The sequence below is a fragment of the Ailuropoda melanoleuca genome, chromosome 5 (assembly GCF_002007445.2).
Source record: "Ailuropoda melanoleuca isolate Jingjing chromosome 5, ASM200744v2, whole genome shotgun sequence".
NCBI lineage: Eukaryota > Metazoa > Chordata > Mammalia > Carnivora > Ursidae > Ailuropoda > Ailuropoda melanoleuca.
Window position 1 is genome coordinate 71,478,114 of NC_048222.1, and position 18,454 is coordinate 71,496,567.

General features: G+C 45.2%; 1 protein-coding gene across 6 annotated transcripts in view; it reads left to right on the forward strand.

Moving 5' to 3' along the window:
- ADRA1A (adrenoceptor alpha 1A) overlaps positions 1-15,967 on the forward strand; it is a 114,330-nt gene extending 98,363 nt beyond the window's left edge. Inside the window, exons 4-6 of one of the 6 annotated variants that reach the window (XR_004625739.1) lie at positions 4,860-5,269; positions 9,555-9,664; positions 9,774-15,967. Coding sequence is in view for 5 of the 6 variants with exons in the window: in XM_019794336.2 (XP_019649895.1) it covers positions 4,860-5,377 (518 nt within the window). In the remaining variant the exon portion in view is untranslated. Of the gene's footprint in view, positions 1-4,859; positions 5,390-9,554 lie in introns of all 6 variants that reach the window. The other 5 variants (XM_034661224.1, XM_034661226.1, XM_034661225.1 and 2 more) reach the window with 5 other exon arrangements.
- Positions 15,968-18,454: the final 2,487 nt, after the last annotated feature.

Here is an 18,454-nt window from a genome sequence, read left to right on the forward strand (position 1 = left end):
TTTTTAAAAAAAAAAAAAAAAAAAGAAAAACTGGTTTTCTTTTGTCTTGGTGGCTTTGAGAGAAAACACTGCTGTAACTCGGTAGCTGAAATGTGACTCTAGGTGGCCGAGCCTTCACTTGAATGGCTCCCAGTGTCCCCCATCATAAACCTACAGATGAGCCCTGGGTCAGAAATGAAAGGTCACATGTTCCCAATGGAGAAGACATCGAGTGATGAGACAGAAGTGGCATCATTTGAAATCATCAGTTTGAATTTCTCCTTAAAATCTAGAGGACTCAGCCGTCCGAGGTGAGGGTTCTGAATCTCCAAGGGTGCAGGCCTGGATGGTGTTCAAGGATAAACTCATGCTGTCCCTACCTCATGTGGCCAGATTTTAGTTCACCAAGATGTTTGGAGGGTCCGGAAAAGAAAAGAGCCAGAAATTCTGTCGCAGACCAAGCGGTGGAGGGAAACTCAGTGAAGAGATGAGTCCCTAGGGGCTTGGGGTTTTTCCAGCTCAAGAATGTAACCAGGCGGATTCACAGGCAAGGGATGACATGACCTGCTGGCTGAGGGGTTCAGAGAATTAAGCTGGGAGCAGTTTGCTCCTTTTGAAGCAGAGTCTGGGCAGGGGGCAGGGGGTGTGGAAGTGCACAGCCAGCCTATGGTGACAAGAGAAATAGGAGCCCTCATGCTCCTGTGGGTCATTCAAAAGTCTGGTTCTTTCTATGAAACATGGTGAGAACAACGATAGTGTTTGATACCAGATAATGCAGCAAGGAAGAAAAGGTAGTGAAACACCATCACAGAGAAAACCAGAGGATTGAGCAGAAACTGGGCAGAAAAAGGGAAAGGAAAAAAAAAAAACAGAAAAAGAAGGAAGGCACCAGCAGGAAGAGAAATCAGGGCTACGGCTGTCAGGCAGAAAAGAAAGCCAGGCCACGTCATCGGGGAAGCAGAGTCATGGAGAGGTCAGGGGTCGGCCATTCACTCAGCAGTAACTGGGAGGAGCCTCTGAGATGCCAGCATCGTGCTGGGTTCTAGAGCTCCGCCAGCAAGCAACACTGATGAGGTGCAGGCTCAGAGGGAGGTTTACAGCCTGTGACTGGGTCAGAGGCGCCGTTCCAGAACCAGCAGATTCCACCCTGGGGCTCCATGCCATGGTGGGTGGAAAGCAGGGAGAAGCATGATGCAGTAGCCCTCCCATCCTAAAAAGCATCATCGTCATTAAGAAGAAAGGGATCTGAGAAGAAATTGAGGGATAGGAATAGTGGAGATCACCGAGAAGACGGTGCCTGAGTGGGAAGGTTTGTACAGAGAAGGAGATGGTGGGATAAGGGAACCCTGCTGGGGACCAGACAGCAGCAACTCTTTTCCAAGCCAGATTCCAGCTCAGTCTCCCTGTCTAGGGGAGGAAAAATGAAAGACAGAAAGAGACCGAAGGATGTGAATAGGGAGGGAAACAGCCCGTGCTGACTTTTCTCACCTTTTGGAAAGTTCCTGAAGGACGGACATAAAGTTGTGAGTGCCTCTCCTCACATATGCCAGCAGCTGCTGAAAGAGAATCCCCCCAAGGGAGGATGAAGACGCCAGTGGGAGACATGGATCCCACGACCTGCCCCTATGGGATTGTCAGATTGGGAATGGGCATATTGTGCTAGGTTTCGACACATCTAGGTGCTGTCACTTAAGGGATAAATTAAAAGGGGGTCATTTATGGGAAGGCCTGTGTTCCAGAAGAATCCCTCGATTAGTCTGAAAAGCCAATATCTTAAGAGATGTGCTTAGATTACCCAAGACAATATCCCTGAAACATTAAAGCTGGAGACTCTGACATTCTAAGCTTGGTGTAAATTCATTTTAACCATCTCCGTGTCTCACCTTATTCCCTAGCTGCAGGGAGGAGATGATGTTTTGAGCACACAGACTGGGAAACCAGTATTTGCCTCTTAATCTGTGGACATAGCTGGAAGGCCAGTGTAGAGAAAACCCAAGAGCCTGGCTCTGGGTCAGCCAGACCTGGAATTCGAAGGGACTCAAGGAAGGGAAGAGATTTACTGATATTCATGCATGCAAAACTGGGCTCTGTGAGGACAGTGTCCTTGAGGAGATTGTGGGAAATTCCAGAGTTCCCAAATCACTTTATTAGCGCTCGCATTCCTAATTCATACTTCATATATTTTTTTCTTTTTTATTTCAATTCTTCAAATAAAAGAAATACACTCCCCTGCCTATCTGATTTACAGAATGATGAGATCCCCAGACCAGGTGTGCCAGGTTCATATATCCTCATTAAGCCCAGGCCAAGGCGTGCCTTCGTGAAGCAGTTTCCCTTAATAGGATCACTGTCGCTATTAGAAAGAAGTAGTGGGCAATATATAGGCGTCATAATGTGAGATGATTTTTTTTTTCTGGAACTGACCATATTCCCACTAAACCACCAGTCATGTTGGCGTTGGCCACTTTCTCCACCTCTCAAATGAAGTTTGAAAAAGCATCCTTCCAGTTTCGCTTCTGCCAACTGTGCACTTCATCACTCCCCATACACCATCTTCCTTCCCAAGAGATTTGTTATTCCAATATATGTCGGTATTCCATGAGGAAACAGAGATCCTACAGTCAGGCTGGCCAATTTCACATCCCAGCTCTACCAATAATTAATTACTGCCTGAGTGACCTGAACTGAGTTATTCAACCCCATTATTTTTTGTATTATTATTTTTTAAATTTTAGGGCTAAGTTTTAATATAATATAAAAGTTTGAACTCTTACTTTAAAAAAATTTTTTTGAGTATAGTTGACACACAATGTTAACATTAGTTCCAGGTCTACAACATGATGATTCAGCTTCTTTGTACCGTGTGCTAGGCTCACCTCAAGTAGCTCCCATCTGTCACCATGTAACACTTATTACGATGTCATTGATGATATTCCCTATGCTGTGCCTTTTATTCTCATGACTTAGTCATTCCGTAACTGGAAGTCTGACTCTCTCACTCCCCTTTATGCATCTTACCTATTCCCCCATTATTTCTGTTCAACCCCATTAAACCACAGTTTCTTCCTCTCTAAAATAGGGATATTGATAAAAGTCCCATAATTCTTAATGTTACTAATGGTGATTAAATTGTATTTAAAGCATTTACTTTAAGCCAGGCACTCAATATGAGTAAATTCCATTAAAATTACAGGAAAACATTAAGTGGTTTGGAGTTAAAGCATAATACTTTCTCACATAACAACAATCATCTGTATGTGTGTGAGTGTTTTAGAGACAGAAAATGCTCCCATTGACCACCGTACCATTTTGTCTTCTTTGGTTCTGCAATATTTAAGTTCACATTTCTCTTGTATGTGTGAGATGCCCTGATGAATTTCAGGACCATGTTCTCCAGAGTGGATCTTAAGCATACCCAACAGTTTGTCACGACTCTGATGGGTATGTCAAGCAGAGAGAAAAAGAAAGATGTGAAATCAGGACCTTAGGTTGGTGCAAAAGAAAAGAGCGGTGCGGAGAATAAAGAACGCTGTGAGTTCTGTATGCTTCTACCCTTCTCCATGGCAGTGATTATCCCTCATTGTAGCAATCAAGTTTGTGACAACCTTTTTAATCATTGTTTTTTAAATTTGAAGACTCAGTAATTAAATCAGATAATCCCTAAGATTTTTCATGCTTTAGGGTTCCATTGTTTTGTCATTCTGCTACCAAGAGCTAGATGACAGTCACTTCGTAAGATGTAAAGAGGTCTGAAACTTGATTCCTCCCCTGTAAATTAATGGATAAGACTTGAGTTGGTAAAAAGGGTGGGAAAGAACATTTTAGACGTTAAGACCCAACTTGAAAGGACCAAAAAATGAGCCATGACGGGTCAAGTTTATAGTGAGTCTGGTTAGAGTAAAAGTATTAATGCTAGAAAGGTAGCTTACGTTGGGTACTGTGAGGGGTCCTCAAATGTCAAGTGCCTGACAAGCATTTGGCAGCCCTTGGGGCATGTTGAGCAGGGGAGTATCCTAGAACATCAAAAGGCATCATCAACAATAATCGGCATCATTTCGATACAACAGAAAATTGCTAGCTGAAAGTTGGCAAGGCCCATCCTTTGTGAATTTTGGATTCTCGTTAAAAAATACAATTCCCATGTTTGGGAGAGAAGGGATTCGTAGTAACTTAGGCTGCGTCTATGTAACCCCACATCAAAAAACAAAGGGAATATTTAGGTAAGCCCATTTTAATATGGCTTACTTTAATGGATTCCAACTTGTTTCTATTTTTTTATTTTTTTAAAGATTTTATTTTTATTTATTTATTTGAGAGAGATTGAAACAAAGATAACAACAGAGAGCACAGGTGAGAAGAGTGAGCACGAGCGAGACGAGATGTAAAGAAGAGTGGAAGAGGAGAGGGAGAAACAGGCTCCCCACTGAGCAAGGAGCCCAATTCAGGGCTCAATCCCAGGACCCTGGGATCATGACCTGAGTTGAAAGCAAACGCTTAACCAACTGAGCCACCCAGGTACCCCCCAACTTGTTATTAAATGCAGTCCAAACAACTTGGATATGTGGACGCAGCCAGAATTTCCTTTTTTAATGAAAAGCTTCATTGCAGCCACCAAGCGACGTTGATGAGAACTGGTACAAACCCACCAGTAGGTCTGGTTCCCATAATAGATTTTACACGTGTGAACCAGGTGCGAACGGTCTCGGAGGATATTACACGTAGGGGCTAGCCAGTCAGATGTGAGAAACGCAAACGCGTCTGGAATCACGTGAAACATTTGAAAGACGTAAAAATGTATGTGTTGGTTTGTTTGCTTGTTTTCCTAGCCAGTTGGCCTATTGGCTTGCAAATAATATGTACAAATCTGTGTTTTCTTCCAGGGTCTTTCTTCCCTGATTTCAAGCCCTCAGAAACAGTTTTTAAAATAGCATTTTGGCTCGGATACCTAAACAGCTGCATCAACCCCATTATATACCCGTGCTCCAGTCAAGAGTTTAAAAAGGCCTTTCAGAATGTCTTGAGAATCCAGTGTCTCCGCAGAAAGCAGTCTTCTAAACATATCCTGGGCTATACCCTGCACCCGCCCAGCCACGCCCTGGAGGGGCAGCACAAGGACCTGGTGCGCATCCCAGTGGGATCAGGAGAGACCTTCTATAAGATCTCCAAGACGGATGGGGTCTGTGAATGGAAATTTTTCTCTTCAGTGCCCCGTGAATCTGCCAGGATTACAGTGTCCAAAGACCAGTCAGCCTGCACCACAGCCCGGGTGAGAAGTAAAAGCTTTTTGCAGGTGTGCTGCTGTGTGGGGCCCTCGACCCCCAGCCATGGAGAGACCCACCAAGTTCCAACCATTAAGATCCACACCATCTCCCTCAGTGAAAATGGGGAGGAAGTCTAGAGGACAGGAAAGGTCAGAAGGAAGGGGGGTGGGGGGAGGTATGATCTTAGGCACCCATCCCACTTCCTACTTGGAAGGCCAGTTCACTCTTCCTGGATGACAGGACAGGACCAGGACACCGGGGACAATCTGGGAATGGGGTGGGGGAAGAGACCCAACTCTCAGGCAGTGGGTAGGGCTCGGGGAAGAAGGAGGATGTCACACAGCCATCCAGCTCCAAATGATGATAAACAGCATTTCCTTGAGGCTAATGCTCTCGCGGTCATCCTCTGAGGCTGCTTTCCACGTCTGGCCCTTGCATCGAAAAACACCATGGGAAACAGAATGTCATACACAATCCAAAAGACTATAAATATAAGGTTATGATTTCATCATGAATATTTTGAGCACACACTCTAAGTTTGGAGCTATTTCTTGATGGAGTGAGGGGATTTTATTTTCAGGCTAAACTTACTGACAGCCACGTTGGATATTTACGAGGAGAGGGCCTGGAGAGGAAGAGCCTTAAGATGGTGGCCAATATCCAGGCACATATATTTTTAGAGCACGTTTTAAACTCCACCATTTCTGACCATATCCAGTTTCTTAACTTGGGTGCAACTTGACAGTGAGATCTACCTTTTGCTGCAATTTGACCGGCTACTGCTCCCGATTCCCTAAAGATGAAAAGATGAGGGCAAGAGGCACTCATGACGCATTGGAACTAGTGGAGGCACATCCTCTATGCTTGGGTCTAGACAGTCGGGAAAAGATGGCTTTTCCTGATAGGAGACAATAGAGGTGAGGGTCGGTTTGTTCAAATTTCCTATTACAGAAAAAATTCCAGTAAGCGGTTCCAAGATCAAATCGAGGAAGGCTTCTTGTGAAACATATTTAAAGATCAAGGGTTTGGGGTGGGGTGGGTGCTACTTTCACGCTAAGAGGCTGCAAACTTCCTGCACAGCCGTTTTGATGTGGCCTAGGAAAGCTTTTCTTGGCAAATGGCTTACCTTTTCCAGAACACCATTATGAAAATCCAGAGCTTATAATATTTTGGAAGGCGCATCTGGACTTCCATTTTTCCTCCGAGGCTTCGCTACTGCATAAGGAATGAGGTTCAAGGTCCCGAATATACAGATAGCATGGTGGAATGAGCCTTATGATCCAGGTATATCCTTCCTGAACTTTGAGAGATACACATGCTTAGCTTGGGAGGATACCGACTGGTCACCAGAAAATCATCTAAAGCAGGAATTTGCAAATAGTTTTCGACAGAAGCCCGTTTATTCTGGTGAAAGATCCAGGAGCCCGTTCACATCATCGATTCCCACTTTCTGTGGGAACTTGAGGAATGTGCTCCTTTTGCTTTCTGTATACCAAATTCTGGTCAACCTTAATAACTCCATATATGACTAAAGAGGAAGAGGATTATTGTATGTAAAAAATGAAAATTTTTTTCACATCCCACAATAAGAATTTAAAATAAGATGTATGGTTTGGGCATAATTCCTGGCCAGAATCACTGATCTAAAACTTCTGACTGACCATTTCTGTGGCCTCTTCCCCCTATTTGAGTAATTCACTCTAAGAATTTCAAAGTAGATTGTGGCCCCTGTCTAGCCTTCACCGCCAAGGTAGGAGCCTGTTAATCTTTTCTTCTTCCCAGGCAGCAAAATGAAAATTTCTTCAAGTGCTTCTTGAAGGCTAATAGCTTTGCACACTGCCATGGGGGCGGGGAGGGGGGTGTGTTTGCATGTGGATTGGAGGCTATTGTCGGTCGTGCTTGGCCATTGAATATTTTGCTTCTTTCAGCCCTTTCTGGAGAATGTCTTCTTGCTGACCAGACAGGCGCTATGCCTTGTGCTTATAACTTTGATTCTGACGTTAGATATTGGCTGGATTTTTAGACTCTTCTGGTCTGTCTGCATGTCCCGTAATAGTTCTACCAGATGTGAGTGTCCTATTATGGACGTAAGCATCAGGGAAGGACTCGAGTCTGCAAACTTTGCTTGTCTTCTGCCGTGATAGGAAAGATAAGTTTCATTGTGGGGAAGAGTTTCTTTCAGGATCTGAATTTTAAAAACCCCTTTTGTCGGTCTCCCCTTTACAGGAAGGGCATCCCCATGAAAAGAATGGTAACAGTTTTGCTTCTGTAAGATATGGCTCCTTTTAAACACATTCCCAGACAAACTTAGATTTTAGAAAGCTAAGGATTACCGGAAAACTAGCATTGATGCCACTTCTAATCAAAATAAACAACTAAATATCTTTTGGTCATCACATAAAAGCCATGACAATTGTATTCATGTGAAACTGTCCATAAATAATTATCTGCTACACTCTTCACCAACCCCAGGCTCTCTGGGGAGGCAAACTTTAACATTTATTTCCTTTCCCATAACGTGCTATTAGGTATAAACACGCCAATTTTACAAGAAATTGATAATGTCACCCAAGACTTAGTCAAAGTGGGATAAACAATACTGGAGTTATTTTTTACTCATCCACAAAAATCTCTGTACCTTTGAGCATGCCAAAAACTCTCTAAAATTGTCACAGTTAAACAAATGATTGTCATATTTATACTCACATGTTTACTGCTTCTATTTGGAGTTTGAAGAATTTACCCAGAGCAACAGTGGTCAAAATGTTTTCTCTAATGTGTTATAAAAAGCAGTTGCTTTGAGACTGTCGAAACATCGCGAAAAAATCAACTTGACATTATGGGATAGGCAAAATTTGAGTTTCTTCTGCAGTTTGAATTGCATGCAGTTAGAGAGACCTCAAAGCTCTCTCCTTAAACATTTCCCCCAGCTATTGCCAGGATTTTAAGAAAGCATTTTGCTTGTCACTTTTCTTCCACTTGCCTGTACTCCTGTCTTGTCCAAGATCGTTCTGTCATCACTTTGTGTATGCCAACACTGTCCAAAATATGAAGGCTTCGAACTCACACTACTTACCTGGATTTGCCCAGCCATGGTGGACAAGTGATATTTGGTTAAATAAATATATTCATAAGGCTTTTTTGTTAGGTTCTTCTGCACACCAGGCATCAGCAGGGCATTTTATACCCCATTAGCCTCATAGCGATTTCACATTTCTATCTCAAAGATAAAAATCTGATAGTTGGGAGTGATGAAGGACTCTCCCTAGGCCAGCAAGGAACCATGATTCAGTCCTGGATCTGCCTAACTCTCAAGTCTACACGTTCTTCCCAGTGCCTCTGCCTCCTAAATAGTGGGGAAGGGGGGGAGATGGGGGGGGATGGGGGGAATGTTCCCCAGTTTGGATTGGGGATGCTGAAGATAGGAAACCATGCAGCGTTTTAACGTTCTGTTTCTTGGGGATTTACCATCCAATCAACCTCCATACGCATACTGCCAAACCCCAGCCCAGCCAAATCCCCAAAACAGATCATAATCAGAAGGGTTTGGTGCCTACAATTCCACCTTTCAGACTGCACATTATTTAGGGGATAATGACATGGAAAGTTATACGGGTCATATGAGAAAGACAAATTCTATCAAACTGGGAGCAGATAGGCAAATAAGAGAATGCGAAGAGGCTGCATTGGCCTAGAATGCCAAAACCCAGTTGTGGCTATGAAACATATTACATGGGATGTTGGAGTTACTAACAACCAACCTCAGTTAACTGGCACACTTTCAAGAAGTATATCCCTTTTTAAAATAAAAACAAATACGACATCACCCTCATCTGTACTCCAACATGATTTTTTTTATTTGAGTTGAGAGAGACAGAGAGAGAGAAAAGGAATTATAGATATTTCACGAGGAATTTCACCGAGCCCAGAGAACATGTCAAACGTGAACTTCATGTGTGTCCCCATCGGGGAATGGCTCACAATGCTGATCCCCAGGTAGCCAGAGATGTAGGCAATCTTTGAAAATGAACCAGTTGGCAACCCTGGCTGTGGATTAGCTGGCATCTACTTGTTCTTAGATTCCTTTTTGCAAATGAGAGCTTGATGCCCTGAGTATCTCAGATTGCCTCAGCCCCTCAAAGTGAACCCATCACACAGACCTTCTGGCCCAGTAGGTCCCGTGGTCACAGCCTGGGAGCAAGAAGGTTTTAGGAACTCTTTGCTTAGTCAGGTAATTATTCACTCTTTAATCACAGCTACTTAATCAGAGCTTGACAAACATTCTCATTTGCTTCTGGGGTTGGTTCTGCACAGGTCCTCTTGTCAAAAGAGATGCTGCCTCTGCGTATGAGTACTTGTTGACTTAATTAAGGAAAGAGCTCTGCTCATCAGCAAAGGGAGAAGGGAGCCTGAGCCCATGGAAGGTAAACTCTGCAAGCAAAAATAGGGTGACCAAAAAGAAGGCAATGGTGGTCAGTAGGAAGGCATCAAAAGTGTGCTCACTGTTACTCTGATTTCTTTTTATACTACTAGGACTTTTAACCCTGAAACCATCTGCATACAGCTCCGGTCCAGCCTGGTTGGAACACTGTTGGCACCTGCTCCTTGTCTACATACTGTGCCGGGAGCAGGGCTAAGCCCAGGCTACTGCAGGGTCGACCATCTTCAAAAAGCAATGACAACAGTGGCCTCCTGGCCCTCCAAAGTCCCCGCAAGATGAGTGAGTGGAGATGACTTTGGGGGCCGGGCTGGTAAAAGCAAGTTAGGATTTCGGCAGAGGACACCCAGCCCCTTGCCACTGTTCCCATCAGCATGGCCTCACTCGTGCCTCCCACCCCAGACCCAGATGTCGTGGGGGCTGAGGATGGAGCTCATCTGCTCTGTGCAGGAAATATCATTTCTTCTCTGCTACCGCCACATGGATTCCTGAGTCTCCCACCTAAAAGGAAGGTTATGGCAGTGGGCAGGGGGCGGTGTTGAGAAGGAAGGGGAAGACTCACCCTGGACATCACTCAAAGCAGGATGCGTGATTTCCTAAAACTTTGCTGCAACTGATAAGCAAGGAACTGCCCTGAAGCTGCTGGCTTCTTCATTTCCAAACACAAAATGATTGTCTTTCCTTTCCCTGTGGCTCAGGAGTCATTATAGCACTTTCCCTCTATATTATAGTCAACAGAGCCATGTTATAAGCTGGAAATGATTAGAGCTAAACTATGAGAAATACAGACTTAATTAGGTGAGAAAAAAAATCTAAGAGCAAATTCATACCGTATTTGTAGAAAAAAATAATGAAGGCGCCAACCGGTTAAGAAGCCTGAGTACAGGAGGTGCATTCAGATGCCACAGAAAGGAAGCTAAGACAGGATGTCTCAACATGAGCTTAGTATATGTCTTCCCATTTATGTGACTCTTTGTATTTGCCCAAGTAATTCTGCTTATCTCAAGTCATTCCTGTGAGGGACAAAGAGAAGGAAGGGTGTGTTATCTATACTTAACATACAAAGAAACAAGGGGACATAGAGACTTAAGCCCCAAATCCAGCCTCTTACTCCGTTTTCCATGACGCCCTCAGTAATCCCAGGGTCCATTGTGTTTCTTGAGACCATGAATTTTGTATGTCCCTCATTCACCTCTGATCCATATTTTCAGCTCCATTGGCCCCTTCTCTCCTATTATATCCCTGCCAACAGCTGGGCAATACAAGATGGTTCAGAGTGCGTATTTGTCTATGCTTTTCTCATTGGCTAAAGGACTAGCAGATGTGATTCTGTTCTTTCTCCCTAGATAGGCCGCACCAGAGCTAAGGAAGTAAGCAGGGCAGGGGGCTCTTGGCTTGCTCAACAGGGTGACAGGTAAGGCAAAGCCAGCAGTGATTAAAACCTTAAGGACCTCAGGAATGCAAAGGTTGCAAAGGAAGTTTCGGTAAGCTCCTCTTCCAGTGCGCCTGAGGGTTGTTGTTACACCCCTTCGTCATTGTCAGCAAGCTGCTCCCTTCCTCTCCTATACCCGGCACTGCATTTGGCACGAAAAATGCGAAGAGGCACAGACAGTCCCCAGCTTATGAGCTGGGTGGGTTCCAAGTTCATCTGTTGCAAGTCAAGAACGCATTTTTCCAAGAAACATTGTTACAGATGGGGGAGGGGAAGGGTGTTCCCAGACCAACTAAAAAAATAAAAATCTATTTAATGTACACCTGGGGTTGGCAAACTTTTTCTGTAAATGGCTAGATAGTAAATATTTGAGGCATTGTGGGCCATATGCTGTCACACATTCTTTTTTGGTTTTTGCTTGCTTTTTTTGGGGGGGGGGCAGTCCTCTAAAAATGTAGAATTCATTCATAGTTCACAGGCCGTAGCAAAAACAAAAAAACAGGTCATGGGCCAGATTTAGGCCATAGGCCCTAATTTGCCGTCTTTGATCTACGTCATCTCTGGCTTACGGTATAGGAATAATAGCAATGCTAAGCATTGGGTTTGTGTGTTCGACTTACAAGCACCTTTTTTAAAATATGCCATTTACACATCTCCACTTAACCACATTAATATTTCCAACTTCCATGATTTGTTAGACGAAGGGACAAGTTCATACTTGGGGGGCCTGCTCCGTATAACCCACTCACCCAAAGACATACTCTAGTACATCATTGTGACTTTCTACCCAGGCATCGGGACAAGAGGGAAGCACCCACCACCCCAGTTGACCACAGCCAGTGTGAAACCTCTCCCAGAGCACTGGAGCCTGTTCAAATGGGGGTCCCAGAGGTTTTAGGGGTTACACGTGGCTCCTTGGGAAGGCCTTCTGACCACAGCACCCTGCACCAGGACATCCGAGGGTCCACCCTGGGGATTAACAAGAAGCAGGGTGCAGAAAGTGGTGCTGGAGGGGAGGGACATCTTCCAGAGACAAATACCAGCTTCTAGGAGGACTTCTTCTCTTCCCTCTCTTCCTCATCGGTTTCCTTCTTCTTTCCCTGTTTTTCATTTTTAAGTCTGAAATCACCTAACTGGACTCAAAATGGTGTTGCCATGGGGAAACATTCAGTCCTCCCCTGTGTGACGATGAAGCCAGGTTTCTCAAAGCTAGCACGTTATTGGAGGGACTTCCTTCCCCGTCCCCATCCCCTCTCCAGTCCTGATGGGCAATGAAGGAGAGGCACACGCTGTGGGTGGGAAAGAAGGGGTGCAGTTCTGGTGGCCTAAGACAAGGTCCACAGTGTTAAGAGATGAGACTGTGGCAGGGCAGGGGGATAGGGCAAGGAATGGTAGTGGGTGCAGAACTGATGAGGAAGGACCTGGAGATATCGATAATAATATCAGGAATATATCTAATAATGGAACAATATCAAAAATATCCGTACTAACAGCAATGCCTATGTTAGGCACAGAAAGGAAGGCCTGGGCCAAGGCTATGTGGCAGCTTCCCTTCCCTATCCCGTCCCTTCCTTCTTGACCTTGGCCCTCTCTCCTTTCCAGTCTCCTTTTCTTATCCCTGCCTCTCTCTCCATGATTCCACCCTCTACTTTTTTCAAACTGACAAGCAATGAATGATGGGGAAGGAACCCTTGCCCCAGGGGGTGCCCGTTCCCATGGGATGCAGTGCTCCTTGCCTTGCCCTGGGTGACAAAGGGGGGCTTCCTTCAGCCTCTCCATCCCCTCCCCAGGTCAGGCTTGACACTGCAAACTGGTGTCCCTGAGGCCTTGGGGAGCCCCAGGCAGGAGATGGGCACCCTGGGGGAAGCCCACTCGAGGCCCCTGCACAAGGACTTGTACCTGGGACCCCCTTGCTGTCTTTCTGGGCTTATACTATTAGTTCCACGTGAAGGGAACGAACACAACGAGTTGGTGGTCAAGCATGGTTTCCTGTTATTTCTTTCCCCACCCACAGGTGAGCACCTCTTTACCAGTTGTCCTCTCTCACTCTGATATTTCAGAAGTCTTTACTGAGCCCTACAATGTGACCTTCTCTTTTTCTCCTGCATTGTTGGTTTCTTGCTTCTGTTTGCCTTCACCTTCCACTCTCCCTCTTAGCCCTTAGGGCCTTGAAGACCAGGATGAATCCCAAAGCAAACTTGGTTTCACGTTAACGTTAAGCAAGTTAAGCAATTAAGCAATGATTGCTCCCTCGGAGGGCACACCCTGAGCAAAACTGGACTGAACTCAAAGGGGTGAAAGGTGCTCCTTCTCTCTGATGCTCCCACCGCCTGTCCCCATCCCCACCAGCTCCTCTGCCCATGGAACTTGTTCACGGAATCTCTCTATTCTTTCATCATAACTTTGTGCCAGGAACTTTTCTCCCCTACGCAGAGGGTCCTCTCTCTACCCAATGTGTACCCACTTTTGCTGACACAGCTCCCCCTGGGGTAGTCTGCCGGAGCTGTCATAGCAAAGCACCCCAGACTGGGGGCTTCAACACAGACATTTATTCTCTCGCAGTTCTGGAAGCTGGACGTCTAAGATCAAGGGTCTGCAGGATTGTTTCTTCCTCTCTCCTTGGCCTGTGGCTGGCTGCCTTTGCCCAGTGTCTGCCCATCACCTTCCCCCTGTGGGTCTGTGTCCTAATCTCCTCTTTCTCTAAGGACACAGCCTGACTGGATCAGGGCCCATCCCAATGACCTCACTTAACCTTAACCGCCTCTTTAAAGAACCTTTCTCCAAACACGGTCTCAGTCTGAAGTCCTGGGGGTTAGGACTGCAACATACGAAATTGGGGTGGGGGGGCAATTGAGCCTATAAAACTTTCTCCGTCTCTCCTTTCTGTCTGCAAAATCTTATCCACAATTCTTTCCGCAAATCAAATGTTCAAATTCAGCCCTTCCTGACTATCCTGAGTTCCTCATAGCAATTGTCTCTAAATTTTGCTTGAGAATTAATTGTGCACTCTATTTTTTATCTGTCTGTTGCTTTTTTTTAATCTATAGTTTTTTCACCTTAAAACATACTTTACACTGCACCTATATAGGTTCTGTCTTTCAACCAGATTAAAACTCCTGGAGGACGGGAGCTGTCATGTCCCTTTGTATGCCCCTGGGGGATCCTATCTAAGGACCAGGGCCCCTCCTGAGCAAGCAAGCAAGGAGGGGACAAAGAGGGACAAAGGACCAGAGCCAAGGGCTAGTTCCAGGCATGGGCTGGGAAAGTGGGTCCACAGGGCCTTGGAAATACCAGATGACCCACCAGGAAGGCTCAGGTAATAGGGCTTCTGAACAGTTAGTGAGATTCTAATCCAGAATGGAGAGAACGGCAGTGGGGAACCCCATGTTAGCTGCCATCTTGAGTCAGGGCAGGCACAGAATCCTTCCAAGAGACCTCTGCATCCAGAAAAGCAGACTGCCGTCAGTGAATGGGGACTTTAGAATAAGGTGAGACGTAGGAAGATGGGGTGAAGAAGCAACAGCAGAACCCAGTCCCAGGAAATGGGTCACTGAAGAGCACACCATAGACTGTGATCACCCCTTGTCCCCAATCCTGACAATGCAGGAGTTAACACTGTTTCAGGGATGCCTGCCCCACATCAGGAGCAGTGTGGAAAATGGGTGCCATTGAGCCTTCAGGTAGGTTTTCCTCCACCCTGTCTCACAGCTCAGAAAGAGCAGAGGAAAGGAAGTGACACTGACTTGATTGGTTATGAGGCTGTAGGCCGCCATTCCCTGCTAAAAGGTATTCTAATTCTGACCTTCTGAACATCACCTCCCACTATTCCTGTCCCAGCCCTCAGTGACTCTAGTGTACGGTCTTAGCCCCCACTGCTCCTGCCTCTTGGGTGCTGCTGCCCATTCCATGTGGTTTTAGAGTGCCTTCGCCTGCTCACCTTGCTTCTCTTGAGAAATTCAGTCCCATTTCTGTTTCATCAACCCCACCTAAGCCTTTTATTGTAGACAAATTGATTGTTAGCAGGGCGCTGCCCTCACAGCCATGGAGTGATGTCTTCTGCCTGTTTGCTGCTGAGAAGCAAAGAGCATTTATCCTCATTTAGAAGGATCAGGACTGCTCTAACTGCATAGCATCGACTGGCATGCAAGGCACGGTGCCACTTTGGTTTCCCGTGCCCCTGCCCCCTCCCTGAGGCGCTGCTCAAATTGGAAGTGTTTCTGGCCCCACTATATCCATCACAATGGAACAGCCTTGTTGGCTCAGAGTTTGTGCTTCACCAGCTTCCATCCCATCTAGAAATTGTAGAAGGAAAATTCACATGAAAAGCCAGTGCCTACCAAAGTAGTGAGTGTATTTAAGCCAAAACCATCCAAAAACAGGTTTGATTGAGTGTAGCAATGGCTTATTGATTTATCCACTAAAAAAAAAAAAAAAAACTTGTCTCTCTTCCCCAGTCTGGTCCCCCTTCCTTTTGCTAAACCCAGCCTTATCTTCATAATGAAAAGGTTTCAGCTCTGCAGCTTGGCTAATTGAAGTCTCAAGGGTTGGAAAGCCTTTGGCTCATTAATCAGAAGCTAAGGGTGCGTCAGGATGAATGCTGTGCCGTCCACAGCGCCTCCCCTACCCAGCTCCTGTGTACTGGCAGAGATGACAGTCTTTGTAAAAGGCAGGGGAAGAGGGAGCATTGATGAATAGGTAGGCAGATGAGCAGCTTTAATCAAAAATAAGAATGCCAAAATGCCATCTGACAACAAGTCTATTTAAAAAAGTAAGGTGATGAAATCTTTTTTTTTAAGATTTTGTTTATTTATTTGACAGAGAGAGCGAGCGAGGGAACACAAGTAAGGGAAGTGGGAGAGGGAGAAGCAGGCTTCCCACCCAGCAGGGAGCCCAATGTGGGGCTCCATCCCAGGACCCTGGGATCATGACCTGAGCCGAAGGCAGACGCTTAACAGCTGAGCCACCCAGGTGCTACATGAAATCTTTTTAAGAGCAAAACAAGCAAGTATTACAAATGTTTAAATAACAATTAATTGTTAGTTTTCTACATACTTTCTTAAAGGAGTTAAACATTGACTAGGGACTAATTGGATTAAAGAGTGGGGTCCCATGCGTGCTTACATCCCCATCTCCAGGAGCTCACCTCACCCTCTGCCTTCCTACTCTGAACATCACGTGCGACCCTGATACCTAAGCTTCAGCACACGGTCACTGACATTCTGCAACAGGGATCTTACTTCAGCTTTAAAGCCTGAATCAAAACACATGCTTTCTTCATCAGATGTGGAGGGAAGAAAATAGCTCCTTTTGTCTCTAGGGTATAACAAGTCACAGGCAGCCCACTTTCCAGTAATACCACACCTACTTAACCCACTATTGCAGACACTGAATTAAGGGTGCTCTGTACTATGCACTGCAATGCGGTGTACAGAGAGAAAGTTTAATAGGAGAAGTTACATTCAGAGCATCTACCATGTGCCAAGTCCTTTGCACATTTGGATATGGTAAAATGCAAGATTATTTTTGAATTAATTTATTTAAAGAGAGAGAGAGCATGTGAGCAGGGGGAGGGGCAGAAGAAGAGGGAGAGAGAGACTTGCCAGCAGACTCCACACTGAGCATGGAGCCTGATGCAGGGCTCGATCTCATGGCCCTGAATTTGCTACCTGAGCCAAAATCAAGAGTCAGATGCTTAACTGGCTGAGCCACCCAGGCACCCCTAACATGTAAGACTTTACAGTCACATTACAAAAGAAATGTTTTCACAGAGAACCAATCCCTACAGTGATATGGGTGTGAGAAGAATAAAGAGTCAAGTCTGTAGGGAGTGAAGAAAAAGACAAAGACTGGGAAGAGTTGACCCTTCCAGTACCTCTTCCTGCAGTTAGGCCACCAGCCTGGCCTGACCTTACTACCTCCATCCAGAACAAATCATCAGAGGAGAAGTACTGGGATCTCGTCAGTAGGGTTGAGGGAAGAGCCATGACCTGGGAGCCATAAGGCCTGGGCTTAATTTCAGGCTCCTTCTTATTACCTAACTAAGTGATCCTGGACAAGTCATTCAACCTCTCTTGACTCCATTTTCCTCACCTATGAATTGGGGCAAGCAAATGCAATCATGTGCATTAAAATGCCTCACGAGGGCTGATACAATGTGTGGAATCATAGTAGGCCCCTAATAAATGCTAGCACTCTTTCCCTGTCTTCGTTTCCCCTCCCAAATGCTGTATAAATTCAACTTTATTATAAGTTACATCAGCTTTAAAGTATTTTAAAGCACGAGAATTCTACATGCAGGAAAAGATAGAGTAAGTCTTTCGCTTTCCTTGGCTTTCCATCCCAGTTCAGGTTGATCTGTTTCCAGAAGTGCATCGTCACCAGTTCAAGAAACTAATTATTCTTTCATGAGAAAGTCACAAAAGCTGTGGTACCATTGCTTCTGTCATTCCTAAGAGTGCAGGCACCAATTCCAAATTTCTGTTATCCACACCCCCACTCCCCACCGCCTACCACAACTATGTTATTTTGGTGAGGGGGGCGGTTGGATTTTTAATTCTTAAAAATCAGATCACTGAACTACTTTGAGGCTATTCACCAAGTTCTCAGATTATAGACAGCCCAGAACAAGAGTACCCCACAAGGTGCTGGTGGTTGCAATCTTTCTTGAATTAACTACTTAGTTGGCAATAGGAAGTATTTTTTTATGACAGTTGTTCTATGAAAGACACTCTGTAGCATGCAGTCATTACATAAAAGATGTGTATGTGTGTTCATGTAAATGATGCTATGAGAAAGAGAAGTAATTTTGGCCACTGAAAGATGGTAGAATACTTGAAGCAAAGTTTGGGTTTAAAACCATCCAAACAAATAGGGCTGCACCTGGCCTGGGTGACTGTCAGAAATGTTTACAAGGCAAAAAAGCAAATTCCCAATCACGACCCACAAGTAGTTTTTATTTCAACCAGAATTGAAATCCATATCATGGAAACACCAACTCAGTCTCCGCTCTAATTCAAGTTGCCAGTGAGAGCCTTAGCATTTCTGTAGACCCCCATGAATGATCTCTGGGATGCTTCCAGGTGGGTGGCTTCACAGGACAACCCATGCTGCGAGCTCTGCTCACCATGACTCAGTCTGCATAGGGCAGGCAGCCATACTCAGAGGCTGTGTTTGACAGGGACCTGCCACCTCTCCCTGCCAATGGTCTCTTGTGACTCAGAATCTCAAACTTGTTTTAAACTGAGGGGGAAAGTCACTTTCATGGATAAAGTTCTTGGCCCAGCTCTGCTTTGTGTAAACACTGTCTATGGCTATTTTGGTCTTCTGGGTTTTTGAGAAGCTGAG